At 43.8% G+C, this 14,836-nt stretch overlaps 1 protein-coding gene across 6 annotated transcripts in view; it reads right to left on the bottom strand.

The window, feature by feature from the left end:
• Nucleotides 1-11,150, bottom strand: part of ABLIM2 (actin binding LIM protein family member 2) — a 130,410-nt gene extending 119,260 nt beyond the window's left edge. For 2 of the 6 annotated variants that reach the window (XM_063401566.1, XM_063401567.1), the window contains exon 1: nt 10,769-11,142. In XM_063401566.1, the coding sequence (XP_063257636.1) occupies nt 10,769-10,784 (16 nt within the window). In that variant the 5' untranslated portion in view covers nt 10,785-11,142. Of the gene's footprint in view, nt 1-10,768 lie in introns of all 6 variants that reach the window. The other 4 variants (XM_063401563.1, XM_063401564.1, XM_063401565.1 and 1 more) reach the window with 4 other exon arrangements.
• Nucleotides 11,151-14,836: the final 3,686 nt, after the last annotated feature.

The raw sequence follows: 14,836 nt of genomic DNA, 5'->3' as shown, positions 1-14,836 counted from the left end.
GGGAAAGGGAGACGGGTGAGCAGAGAGAAACCCGGAGCTTTTCTCCTTTGCTGCACTTATCCATAACAATGCCCTTTGGGGAAATATTAACTTAAGCCTGTCTCCAGAGGAAAAAGCTGCACGTTATCTCTTTGCCACATTATGCCACCTTTACAGAGCTTTGAAGAGCTGGCAAGTGACAGTGACAGCTGCTGGCAGGGCTCTGCTGGGACAGGCGTCACTGTGGGCTGCACGGATTCCTTGGTGGGGCTGCACGCTCACAGCCTGGTGCCAGCACATGCTGCCTCTTCCTAGCAGGTTAAAAAACCCAACAACAAAAAACATATTCCAGGGTTAGCTTCTGGGGAGAGTTTTTTTTTTTTAAGTATTTTACATGTGCAGTTTTATCTGATGGGTGACATCACTTGCGATCTTGGTTTCTTTTTGAAATGAAATCTCCTCATGGATATGATCCAGAGAGAAACAAAAATCAAGGGCAGGAATATTTATGCTGCCAGGGGCACGGAGTTAGCAGCAGGAAAGTGGCTTTGCTGCAGTTGGTTTTCTCAAGCCCAAATCTTCCCTCCCTCCTTGAGCTGCTGGACAAGCTAAGGACCAGATATTATTTTCAAAACTTAGGGGAAGATGACAAACAAATTAACCTTTCATTTGCCTTTCTTTCATCTACAGACAAATGTCAGCCACTCATGCCAATGCCAAAAATAACCCAAAATGTATTAAGTCTTACTCATGTAAAGTCAGAATGACCTAACAGAAGGAACATTTAATTCAGACTTTTGTATTTCAGACTCTTCTTCTCTTGACTAATCCTACCCAACACAAGTCACAAATCTCTTCTGTTTTGCATGCACAAGCAAATCCCCTTCTCTTGTGAGAGATTTGCAGTCAATTGACAAAAAATACTATTAGAAAGCTAAATATATTTACAGAAATATGAGCACCACATACCATAATGAAGTCTTACCAAAAAGAAACCCTGACATCAGAGAACATAAATGTGACATATCATACCAAACAAGGAAGGGGCTCCTGCAAAATATGGCAAAATCTTCCTAAGGATAAGATGCTATTTTTTAGTTTGGGATTAAAAGTAGTACAACTGTTTACCTATGACACAGAGCCAGAGACAACATCTCCTCCCAATAGTCTACAAACTATATAAACTGCAGTCAGAAAAAATTCAGGGAATATTATTATAACAGTAACTATTGTAATAATGACATTATTTGTATTTTAAAGTTTTACAATAATTTATTGCACTGCTGCTTTCTTTAAACCACACCATTTCAGGATGCTTACAAAGAAGTGTATGAAATAAACTGACAAAAAGAGATTTTAGCACTGACAGTGAGATTCAAGGCCATGTTGGAAGCAGCCTAGAGACACGAAGGAGAGGAACACGTAGGGTGGTTTGTTGATGGGTCAGTACAATGGCTTTGAGGATGTGCAGCTCCTGCTGCCCACCCAAAGTGCTCCCTCCCCACTGCTCCAGTGCTACACAGAGCTGCCAAGGTGAAATGCCAGGCAGCCTGTGGCCAATCTGGTTCTTAAGTGTTAATTCTTCCTGGTACCATAGTATCAATGCAATGGAAATAATTTCCATATAATATTTTTTTCCCACAGCACAGCTACAGTGATTTCACCAGAAAATTCACAGGGGCTATCCAAACTACAGTCTTTTGCCTTCCAGCACACGAGACATGATCTGCCTTCCAATCCACAGCACAGAGCCACAAGGCAAGCTAAGGGCTGGAATCTTCCTTTAAAATGTCAAAGTTTGTTGTTTACCCACTGCTTAGGTCTCTCTAAGCAACAATGGATGTGCAACTCCTTAAAATAGATTCACAGGTTGATTTAGGGAATATATATATTTTTTAATTATAAGAACGTAAACTGGTACAGCATTTTCTAAGCACACAGAGTAACTAGCACAGAAATGGACTATCAGGAGAAGTGACAGGTTCAATATCTTTTGTTGTCTTGAAAGTACACACCTCTGCTTTTGCAAGCAACTCAGTATTGGGATATATGAGTAAAAACAACCCCTAATACAGGAAGCAGGGGAGAATTAGATGGTTTAGCAACTGAATTTGACCCATAACTTAGGCAGTGTCTCAAAATTAGTTTATGCAAGTAACTAGAATTAAAGATGGAATTCAGAACTGAAATATTTGTGCTTTTTGATGCTCACAGTGCAAATAGCTATACTGAAAGCATCCATCACTCTAATAAATACATAAGTACTGACCATACAAAACACATGTATGATAGCAAAATTACTGGGATGGAAGCTGGGACTGCCTCCAATATACAGGATTTCCATACATTTCCAAAAATACTATTAGCCTTTGCATTTAGAAAGGCTCTGTGAAGCTTCGTCTTTTTAATTCTTAGCAGGACAGGTAAATCAAGCGTCCAACCAACATTGTGGCAGCTTCTGACAGCTTTAGCTTAACAGCCAGGCTTCTCCTGCCAACGTAAATTTGCAGCTCGTGCTGTTTGCTGCTTTCTGAAATAGGCACGACTACGGCACGCTCCTAGATCTGTGTAGACCTTATGTGCTTCAGAGACAAGACTCAGAAAGCTCAGCCGAGCATTTCCTCAGAGCTGGCAGCACTCCCCTAATGTCAATCTCATAAACTTCACAGGACACAGTTGTTCCCATCAAAAGTCAGCTCTGACCTTGGGAAAAAATTCAGGCGTATCACAAGTTAAAATTATAGATCCATGGAAAGAAATGCAAAACGTGCCTATTGCTTCAGCAGTTTTTCTGAAAATGTATCATATGACTCAGATCAGAAAGATGATTTAACCCCAAAGTTTAGCAGTAAGGGAAGTTACGGGTTCTCAGCACAACCTAGGCTTTAGTCTTGGGTCAAATCCTATCAATAATACAGACCACCAAATCTACAGCAGTGCTAGTGGGTAGATCTATTAAGATATAAATAGAACTTAACTGTTAAGTTGGCTCTGAATGAAATTGAATGCAGAAAGCCAACTTAACAAAGTTCTATTTATATCTTAATACCAAAAAGAAGCTAAAATTCATTATCTATGATGATAATCCCATCTTGAAAAATACACTAGACTAAGATGGACACAGCCACTGTCATTGTTAGTTCCCAGTACAGCTGGAAACAAGCTGCTGGGCTACACAGGCATTCAATCTGAGCTGGTACAGTCTAATGAGCTGAAATAATGACAATAAATGTCAACAATCTACTGTGTTTTATCATTACTAAAGGTAATCATTACTCACATCATTACTAAAGGCTCATACAGACAGAAGCCGTAAAGAAGATGCTAGAAAAGCTTTGATTGTGCTCTCACTGACAACACATTAAGGCAATCTGTGAGATGCTTTTTACCTTAGTTTGGTACCATGAAAACCTGTGGCTATTAGAACAAAGATGCTGAAATGATTGTACCTAATTCTGTACAAAGGCACATAAATATACGCCCTGGTTTCAAAGAGATAAAACACTGCAGTTCACAGTGATCTCACCCATGGATTATGATACTTAGATCTTCTCAAAGTGTCAGCAGTGAAGATTTTCAGACCTAACTCCATGTCCCAGCTGAGGAGGGGTTCTGCAGCTGCACATACACAACCCCCAGGGCAGGTCTGCATCTTTAGGCAATTGTTCAACAGATTTGTGATACGTAAACCCTGTTTCTCCATGGGGTCTGATTCAGAAAAGCTTACCAATGTTCATACATGCAGCTGACACTAGTTTTTCTCCAATTTTCCAAGGCAAGAATGAGCAATCAAAACATGCCCGGGAAGACTGGTTGGTAAATGGCCACACAAAACATTCAAGATTAATTTGCCTGTGGATCTCAGCAGCAGCACAACAGATGCTCTGCAGTCACAGTTAAGAACAGTTTCAGATATCCACCAAAAACTTTGGACCAGATGCCCAGAGATCCAGCTGACTGCAGGTCAATCTTCAGTTTGGCAAGTGCTACAGCAACCCAGCCTATTAAATTTTGAAAATCTCAAGAGGCTGGAGAATTCACAGCCCCTCTGCTACCCTCCTGGGTTCAAGCATGTTCACTGGGATTTCACTTTTCCTTAAAAGCAGCATGAACTTCTCCTGCTACCCCTTCTTGACTGTGTAAACACAATTCAATTCCCCTCTGTCTTGTCTTCTCTTCTCCAGGTGGATCAAGAGCAGACCTCCCACCCCCCTCCCTGCCTGCCACACTCTCAAGAGAGGCGCACAGCAGCTTCCCCCATGATGCTCACTGCACCAACCCTGGCAGGTCCACTCTGTTGGAGTGGATGGGAACACAACTGGGTGGGAACATCACAGCTGAATTACACTATTAGTCACAGAAAGGTCAGTACAAAACAACTCCCCACCCTTATCACCAATATTCACCCATCACCTGCACCAGGGATGTCTCTGTCACTGCCTGGAGCCAGCGGCAGAGCACAGGGTGAGTTTAGTCTGAGCAGGGCAGGAGCTGCTGAGCGAGCAGAGGCTCAGAGCACAGGCAGGAACCCTGCAGTTGGCAAGTGTGCCTTGCAGCCAGGTTAACAGGCAGCAGAAGAGGCAGCATATGTGCCAGTCACAGGGGTGAGGTAGCGGAGCCAGCGCCAGACACGCAGTACAGACATACGGGCCCAGCTGCTCCCTTAGTGTCCCCGCTAAGGCAAACCCTTCTCCATTCCCATCTCCTCCCATCAAGGGTAACAGTGGCAACACGGCCATTGCTATGGTTTCTGTTCCTTTCCTTTCACTGTGTATGCGACCTTTAAGATCAGAGCCTCTGTATCTGTGCTGCATCTAAAACTGTAACTGAGGGATTGCCTTCATGCTGCAAAGCCAAAAGAAATGCCACAAAAAACCCTGCAAGGCTCCATAAAGCCAAACTTTCCAGCTGAACTCAATCAAACATCCTCAGTGGGCTCTTACAAGGTAAAGAACAGAAAAGCCTGTTTGACTTGCAGGTCCCAGCTGAGTTTGCAATACCAAGAACACCATCAGGAAAAGAGAGGGGAAGAACTTGTAAACAGAGCAAAGCAAATGATGGTAACTGAGACATAACCAAAAAGGAAACTGTTCAAGTACTTTTCATGACTTCTAGAGCATTCACATTAAACTGAAAAATTTACAGCAATCTAGGATTTACAAATGTACCTCAGTAAACTCTCTTGACAGAGGTAACAATAAGTTACTCTCCAAATGAACCCCTGTACACAAGGCTCAGTCCCACCCAGAGTTGCTCAAGAGAAGATCCCAGTATATATTTAGACATCAGCTAGTAAACTGCCTTATGAATCACTTCTGAAATTCCCTTTATCCTAAGTCACATATCCTAAGTCTATGTCATATAATCTCCAAGTCATATACTTAGGAGGAGAAGGAAGTATATGACCTATTTTTTAAAGTGACAAGAGCTCTTGCCTGACACTTAAGCAGAACAGGTTCTGTGGCTTGTTCTTCATATGATATGCATCAAACTTTAACTCTTACTTCACCATGAATTTCATCAGTGCAGGTGAGGGATTTCTTTCTCACTGAAGCACAAATGAACTTGGCAAAAGAGAAGAGGAAGAACCACATTTCATCCTCTTCTGGAGTATCACAGTGCCTCATGCTAGAAATGAACTGACAGAAGAGGTACTTGAACACTTCCCAAGGAACTGGATGCTGTATTTGTGAGCAGCTACTACACAGTAACTACCAAGATTACACACTTGTTCTTCTTATCCACCATGAGGAGCAACTGCAATCTGTTACTGTTTTACAATTACAGCATTACTTAAACCTAAAAATAACAGTTTCTAAGTGGAAAAAAACCAACCTGTAATTAAGAGCATTGAAGTACTTTCAAAACACCACTAGTAATCTCCTGCAATTCAGGAATGTGTATCTTTCATGGCCAACTGCATTTAGACTTTGTTTTCTTTCATCTACAGATCAAGAAACTTGTCCTCTAAGATCAGAAGATTCTTCAAAATATAGTTAATGATCAATTTGACTAATGCCAGTAGAAGGATTTGATTTTACAGAGACAGGGAAAAAATGGCTCCTAAAGCTACAGAAATATTCACTGAACAAAATTTTCATTCATCTCACATTTCTTGTCTGAAATGGAAAAATAAATAACCGTGTTTCATGCAAAACAATACTCCATCTAGACTTCAGAGCACGAACATCAACTAATAAGCTGTGAAAAAAAAATTCCAGTGTTTCAGATGGTAACAGTTATGGACCTTGACATGCTGCTAATGGATCTTGACACAGGGAATAATCTAAATTCAGAAATGTCTGCCTTAAGGTCATATTTAAGGATGCAGAAAGCAAGTCAGCAAATTGTCCAATAATCTCCAAGGCCCACGCGGCACCCTCCATCTGATGCTGGGCTTGTGAAGAGACCCAGCTCTGCTGCCTGGGCCCCCTCATCCTGGCATTTCCAGAGCTCTAACAGCCCCATGCAGCACAAACCCTTCTAAAACAAATAGATTTAATTTGTTCTTGTGAGTGCTGGGTGCTTGGTTGGAGAACCCAAGGCCCAAAGGTGAGTTAATGGCACCAGCAAACCCCTCCAGGACTGGAGAATGCAGCAGTGAGCTTACAATTAACAGTAAGGAGAGAGGAGTTTCTGCTGCTAAAGCCTTGATTTGTGTAGTTAGAGGGGAATTGTTTGTCAAATTGAGCAAAACTAAAATCAGGATTTCTTCACTTCTCCTTGAATGTTGGCCATCTCATTGCACACGGGAAGAGAGATAAAAGCTACCTGAGTAGCCATGCTTGTATTTCTCAATTCTCTCTACATTTCTTAACCCTCTATGTTTTTATGTCAAAGATAATTATTGGTGATGAAGTACATAAACAATAATGTCCTGAGGAGCAAAACTGAAAGCATACTGCTTGTCCCTGTCACAGCAGGGGCAGTCAGGTGTGAACAGACACCAGCCCCACCAGCCCAGAAGGGTGCTCAGCACTGGACATTTCCTGCACTGAAAACAGGCAAGTGGGCAAGGAGGCCTCACTCAGAAAGCCAAATATCTGAATTTTGTCAAGCAGAACTAGTCACCTTTCCAGAGATGGGCTGCAGCACTCGGGCAGCATGTGAAGGCCACTGGGAGACAGGATGTCCTGCAGTCAGGAGTTACCAGCTGATGTGACATCACCTGAGAATCTATTCTGACCTACTTCACCCTCCCTTAACTGTGCTGTGTGTTTCCACCATCCAAGAACCTGCTGCCATTTAAAAAATACGTGCACTGAGCTGAAACCATTTTCTTAAGAGCTGTAAAGAATCCCTCAAAACCTTAACAAATCCCAAGATACAGCTTCCTGCTTTTTTCCAGTCTAAGAAATTAAATAGTCTTTGCAATTCAACCTTGGAGGAAGAAAATACCATCAGGAAATATATGTAGTTGCTTATTTTTTCAGAGAAACTTGGCTAAAATGGCAATGAAATGAAGTAGTTCTGCTTAATTATGAAACATGTAAGATTGCATCTTATAAGGTGAACACATTATTAGTTCATTAGCTGGTAAACTCCAAAGCAAGCTGATGTCCTGGTGCTCCTGTCTAGTAATTCAATGCTCTTTTACCAGTGCTCAGAACAAAGAGCTGAAAGAAAAATGTTGTATGTAAGTGTAAAGTATAGCATAGTCTGAAACAATCATAACTATTGTCTCTAGGGAGGATTCTTATCAGCACAGTTGGATGTGAACTTTGAAAAGGAATTAATCATCTCCAAGCTGAGCTGGACCCTGTGTGACCAACCTGAGTAACCTCTTTTGTAACCAGAGCCACTACATTCCTGCTCCATTTGGGCTGTGACACTCCATTAGCTGTTCTCTGATCCATGCAATCAAATTGTCCCTTTAATATAATAGTTTAAAGACTAAATAGCCGTGTGAATTTGTGTCATGACATTTAATTTAATCTAATCTAAGATAACTCACCTAGTATGTAATTAGCTCTGTGATTCCCTTTTTGCACTTAAATAGTAGACATCATGTTACCCTATTTCTGGGAATTGAGGAGAACCTCATTTTCACAGTCTCAAATACTTAACCTATTCTGTTCTTGCTATGATTTCAAGATGGCAAAGAACTGAATTATTGCACTGAAAACCATATTATAAACTCTTAAAAGTACCTTTAGTATCTTAAAAGCACAACCATTTCATGTAAATCTCCCAGGTACAAAAAGCAGTGAATAGGCTCTTTCTTAGAAATAGTTTCAGCCAAGACCAATGGTGAGCATATAAAAGACAGCTGAGGAAAATAATGTAAGGAAAAATCCAATTACAGCATACGTAATAATGCCTCTAAAATGTGTCTTACTATATCAGATGATCATATGCTTTCTAGATTTAAAATTATAGCATGAGTCTGCAGTCCATTCATCAGGACAATGGCTCAGTGCATGTACTATTGAATTGTTATAAATTGCATTACCTATATTAATATATTACAAACGACATCACGCTTACCAAATATAAGCATTTCTCTATCTAATGCCAAATCTTATGGCTAAAGTAGCAAAGTAGTGTCACAGCACTGCCTGGAACCCTCTTGACACAGACAGTGAATGACGTGCTGCCTTGGTGCAAGAGGGGACAAGGACTGAGCAAAAGTTTCTGGAGTAATAAGACAGATCCACAACGGTTTGTTCCATCTCAAGAGTAAAAGAAACATTGGGGATTTTCCTAGATTACCAAACTATTGCCAACTATTTGTTGGATTTTGTGTGGGGCTGATTTAACACCCCACTGCACCCTTGTTTTCTTTGCAGAACCAGAAATATCTTCCTGTTACAGTAAACAGCAAACTTTGAATTAAAGCCTTTCCATAGTAATTTTAGTGGAAATCTTGTGGGAACAGCAATTTTAGACAAACCGTGGCATTGAATTTGTTGTACAAAACTTGCCCCATCAATGTTAATGGAAAGTTTCCATTGATTTTACTGCGTAGATATGGGCTTCTCACATTTAATTTATCATGAGAATTGATTGCAGGTTGTTTACATAGACCACAAAGACACACAAAATCAAAATCTGGAAAGATCAAAGTGAACCCTATATTTAAAGCCTAAACTCCTAAAACTGCCAGTTATTCTTTCAAATGAGACCTAAGAACTCTCAGGGTTTTTTTCCACTCTCTTTTTTCCCAGGATGTTATTTTTATCTTGGCACTGTTCATTTTTGCTATTTAATTTACACCATGTTTGAAGCAATTACTGAGCTAGAATTGTGTCAAGTCTTCTCTGCACTAACTTTTCTACTAGGTCTATCACTTTAGAATCTATTTAATTGACATTTAAAAATTATAGAGAGAAAAATATGGGCTCTAATATTTCCTCTACCAGGCTCAGTTCTACCACAATAGAATTGAAACATTTCTCAGTATTTCACGTTCTTCTATTCAGAATTACAGCCAGGCGACCAAAGAAAGAATTCCGTACTGGCATTTCACCAGTGCCAAAGGAGAAGTTACCATCCCTGTTAACTATCTCGATGTTCTTTAAAGACAAGAAACAGACTTGGGATTTCTGTGGTAGTTCAAACACCCTGCAACACACGCTTTGCTCTCACCTGCACACCTGCCTTGGCCTGGGCGCTCCCACAGAGAGGAGCAGCATGCTGGCAGCACGTTCCACCCACAGACCGTGTGGGAACGTGGGCAATCACACACATGGAGGCACTTACGCCATCAACAAACACGGGGAAATGCCAGAGCAAGTCTGCAGCTGGAACCCGCAGCAGGTGCCTGACCCCCGGTCACTCACTGTCCTAACGGGAGCCCGTTCTCTCTGTTTGCACTTGGCTCGGTGCGAGGATGTGGTATGATTAAGCATGTTGACATACAGAGTCACCACATAATTGTAGCTATTCAGCCTCTCCCTGTTGTTGTGGCAGAGCGTATATTTAGCACTACAGTTACCCTCAGAAATGAAATACACAATCAACTCCCACAGTCCCCTCTCTCCTCCGTGCACAACCCTGCATTTGCCTTAAGGACTGTAATATTTGGCGATCAGCTGTGCTCTGAAGTAAGCACCCCCCACCGACACACAACGCAGATGAATGCTGAATCGCTAAAAAAATACAGTTCCAAGTCAGCTCTCAAATCCTGCATGTATCACAGGATAAATTACTTTCGTATTGCCCTGGGTAAGTGGATTCCTCCGGGCGGCAATACTAGCCTGGGCTCCGTGGCACATCCCCAATATCCACCTTCTCTATCACCACAGTATCTCGGCCAGCAGAAAAGGCCGGGTTTTTAACCCAAGTATCCCCGTCTGGAAAGCCGTGTGCTCCCACCCGGGATGCGGGGCTCCAGCCGCTGCCGCCCTCACCGCGCCTCGGCTGCGGGGCCGCGGCGAGCCCCGAGCCCCGGGTACCAGCGCGGGGATGGGCGCGGGGCAGCCCGGCCGCGGCGGGTCCAGCCGGTCCTGCGGGGCTCCGGCGGGGCTCCGGCCGGGCTGCGGGGGCCGCCCGGGGCGGGGCGGCTCCGCCGGAGCCCCCGCGCAGGTCCCGCCACCCGCACCGCGGCGGATCCGCAGCCCCTCCCGCCCGGCAGCGCCCGAGGCTCCGGCAGCGCCCGAGGCTGCGGCAGCTCCCCCCGCTATGTGCGCACACAGCGATTCTCGTATTTTCGGGTGCTTTTAGGTGAGCGATTTTTATCCGGCTGCCGCTGCCCGCACCCCGCGCGGCGACGAGACGAACCCGAGCCGGGCAGCGGCGGAGGTCGCCCCGATACCCCGGGGGTCCCGGCCGCCCCCCGCCCGCCTACCTGTGCCGGTGCTCATGGCGCGCAGGAGGGACCGCTGCCGCCTCTGCCGCCTCTGCCGCCGTCACCGCGCCCGCGGGCGGCCCCGTCCCCGCCCGCCGCCGCGCAGCGGGGCCGCGCTCCGCCCCCGCCGCCAGGTGCCGGCACCCGCAGTCCCGGCTCGGCACGGCACGGCTCGGCTCGGCTCGGCACGGCACGGCGGCACCTTGGGAAGTGTAGGCAGCCCCGCGCCGCCGCCCGCGGACTACATCCCCCTCCGTGCCTTGCTGCGGCCGGGGGCGGCTCCGGCCCCGCCGCTTCTGTGGGCACAGCTGCTGCAGCGCTCCCCGCCCCGCAGAAACTTCTGCCCAGGTCTCGGCTGGGGCCGCAGCCCGCTCTCGCACCTGCCGGCCGCCACCGCTCCGCCCGGCCTCCCTCTCGGCCCTGCGGCTGAGATCTTCCTCTGCATTTTCCCGTCCCGCTTGTGCTGGGCTCGTGTGATGCCCGAGCAAAGCACAGAGGGGCACAGGTGCTCCGGGTGTCCCCGCAGCGCCCGGGCGGTGACGATGAGGATGCTCGCGGTGTTCCGCAGCGCAGCCCCGACTCCCAGGCAGCGCTGCACCGCACGGAAGGTGTTGGCAGCAAGTCTGGGCGTGCAGAGGGGAAAGCAGTGCTTTCTGGACCAGGTGAACTTTCACTGATCCTTTGGATGTGAAAGTACACGCGCACACAATTACTATTAAAAGTCATTTGTTCATTAAATAGCTATTTATTCAGTATTTCATCAATCTGAAAATCTATTTTATTTCTGTGAGAATTAATGGGATTTTTTTTAAGAACAAACATCTGTTTTAACAAATACAAAAGCAGCCAGCGTGGTTGCATAAGCACACTGTACTGCACAGCTGCTCTGATGCTGATTTCAGACTGGGCTCAGGGCGGCTTGGGGTTGCATTAACAGCGTGAGGAAATAGGGGTGTGAAGACTCACTTTGCATTAATATCAGTCTGATGATTACTCTCTGTTCCACTGACAGTTGCCTAAAAGTTATAACTTAATTAACAGTTGTAAGCATAAAACCTACACAGCTTTCCCAGCCTACACCTGAAACTGAAGAGAGATGAGCTCTGTAGCAATGCTTACATGTCATGCTGTGGTAGAGAATCGTGGTCCTCGGCCCTGTGTGAGAATAGCAGTACCTTATGGCTCTTATGTCATTTGTCTGATGTGCATGGGGAGCCCTGGACATACTCACTGCCATCAGGAGGAATGTGCACCTGCAATCCGAGCAGCCACAGGATCAGACAATTCAAACCAGTAACACCCCATTCCTGACAGCCACCATCAGTGGGTGTCTGCTGAGGGGATTTCCTGAGCCAGATGTGCGTTCTTAGTTTAGAAGAACCTTCTGTGAATTTAATTCTGTTGTCTTGTCCAGTCGTAGCTTAAACCTGTGCACACTTCAAACAACTACAGCATCCTGTGCAGGGAATTTCACAGCCAAACTGGTGTGAAGAACTATCTGCTGTTGTTTTGAACCTGCTGTTTGCTGTTGTTTTTACCTGCTCTTTCTTGTAGTAGAAGAGAAAGCAAACATATAATTACCTGTTCACTTTCTCTGTGTCACTTCTGAATTTACACTGCTCTATCAGATTCCACCCTTCACGCCTACTCTAGTTAGTCATTCCTTAAGATGGGTGACACGTAACTTCAGTACCATGCTGCTATCTGTCACTTTCTGTCATTTGTTCCGGACTTTTATTGTTTGATTATCAACTTTGGGTTTAATCGTGAAGTGTTTTTGCACATAATAATCATCATGAGTTCAAGGCGATCTCTGAATGATGTTAGTGACACTAACCCTGTGGCTATGCATACGTGTTGCTTTTAAAGCTAAATTAGACAGAGCTCTTGTCTTGAACATGGTGGGTGTACAATCTGTGTTGGAGGTAATGAAGAGGAAACTGCTTTGGGCTTGAAGGCTGTTAAAAGACAGTTTGACCCTTCTGCTGGGTGGCAGTGCAAAAGGAGAATGCATGCTGAAGCCTAAAATTCATTGCTGTGAGAACCCCAGGGCCATAAGAGGTTTTTGGAAATTTTTCCTGCAAGTCATAGACAACTTAAAGGTCAAGGTTACTACACAAATGCTCGAAGTGCCCACACAGCGCCAGATCTTAGGGAACACTATGAGAAACAGGCCATGGACTTCAAATTTCCCCTTGTTTAGGGTAGCGCCACCTGCCACAAGCTTGATGAAAACCTCCTGTGAACCACTGGAAAAATCACAGTCTGCTTCTGGTAAGATCCCATTATTCCAACCAATGAATAAGGGAGTAATCAGCACTTAAAAGGTCTATTGTCTAAAACTGTCTGCCTTCTGCAAGCTTATCCAGGAAAAGATAATGACTTCAATGACTTTTGGAGATAGTTCAGTATCATGGATGACACAGATGACACAAGCATTACTTGGGAAGAGGTCACAGTTCAGTGCATGAGTGGTCTATGGCAAAAATTGTTGCCAGAGTTTATTTTGAATTCTGTTGGATTTGATCCTTGCCCTCCAGAAAGACATTGTCTCATTCTCTGAGAAGCTGGCCTTGAAAGGGTTTACAGCAAAAATGTGGTCAAATTGTTGACTTCACAGTCAAAGTGAAACCATCCAGAAAGAGTTACCAAGAATGCTTGTACTAAACAATTTAAACTGAGCACTCAGTCTCACAGAGAAAATAGCTCAAACCTTTCAGGACAATGATCCGTCCTGAGAATGGGCAGACACTCTTTGGGGCACTGTAATATTCAGCCCCTTGTTACCAATCTCAGGCTAGTGGGCAGTCATCTCTTGATTTTTATTTTTGAAAGCAATCAGCTTGTTCAGCTACTGCAAAAAAGGATGAAAAGTCAGCCTTTGACCTGTCAGCTCTTTGCATCACTTTTGTCATTGCTGGGAATTCAATTGGCACCTGGCAAACCTGATGATCCTGTTTGTTCCTTCAAATCCTCAGTGTCATCTGGAATTCTTCTAAGACCATTTTTTTTGTTGTTTTTGTTTTTGTTTTTGTTTTTAGGGGCTTCAAAAATGCTACGCAAGACAAATTTACTTTTGGCATAGAAGTGTTTTCTAAAATCTAAAATTTCTCCACTAACATTTGGACAATGTTATGGAAGAACTTTGCATTTTACTGTCCATGTGTGTTTAAACTGTATGTCTTTCTTAAATACATCTTTGTGTCTTGCTCTACTGTATTACCTGTATCAGGAAAAAACCACTTCACTATCTACTGGATCTGTAACCAACCCAGTAATCAGAAATGCATCCTCCTTACGTAAGGGAATATATCTTTATGTATCTTCCCTCAAGTAAGGGAATATGTTTTCATGTGAAGAAAAATAGAGTGAGCACTGTAAATGTAAAGGAAAAGTAAAAATTCTATATAAAGTGCCTTCAGTTAAAAAAGGTCCAGCTGAAGCAAGAAAAAAAGGATTGTTTCTAATATTTCTGAAGTTTAAAACTTCAGGGTGGTCATGGTCTTCCAAGAGAATAAAATTATTTCTTTTATTTATTTGTCTGCAAAGTTTTTTAGGTCATTGCCATATTGTCATATTTTAAAAGCATCTCAGTGATGGAGGGTCCAGCAAGAGAGAGAGGAACAAGCATTTCTGCTCTGGGAATGAAGCAGAACCTTTATCTCTTCCAAAAGAACCGAAATAACCCAAACCAACCCAAACAAATAAACAAACAAACCAAACACACCAATAACCACAAACAAACAAACAAAGCAAAACAAAAATCTGTGAAAAAAGCCATTATCCATCCAGTTGCCAGCAGCAATTTACATGCTAATCCAGACTGTAGAAACCTCCAGATCCAAGCAGCTCTTTAACCTGGTGAAGCTTTCCCTTGGCTTCATGTTCAAAGCTGATACAGTATCACAAGATTTTTATGTCAAATACCAACCTGGAGTGAAACTTGAAAGAACAACTACCTTGTACTAGCTACGCTATGTAGTTGTTAAAACACTTCTGAAGTTGTCCTAAATGGATATCTCATGGAAAAAAAAATCAGAAGAAATTGCATAAATTAGACCTACTTCT

Source organism: Prinia subflava, chromosome 7 (assembly GCF_021018805.1).
Source record: "Prinia subflava isolate CZ2003 ecotype Zambia chromosome 7, Cam_Psub_1.2, whole genome shotgun sequence".
NCBI lineage: Eukaryota > Metazoa > Chordata > Aves > Passeriformes > Cisticolidae > Prinia > Prinia subflava.
Note: the sequence above shows the minus strand (reverse complement) of the source record. Positions and strands in the feature narration are given on the sequence as shown.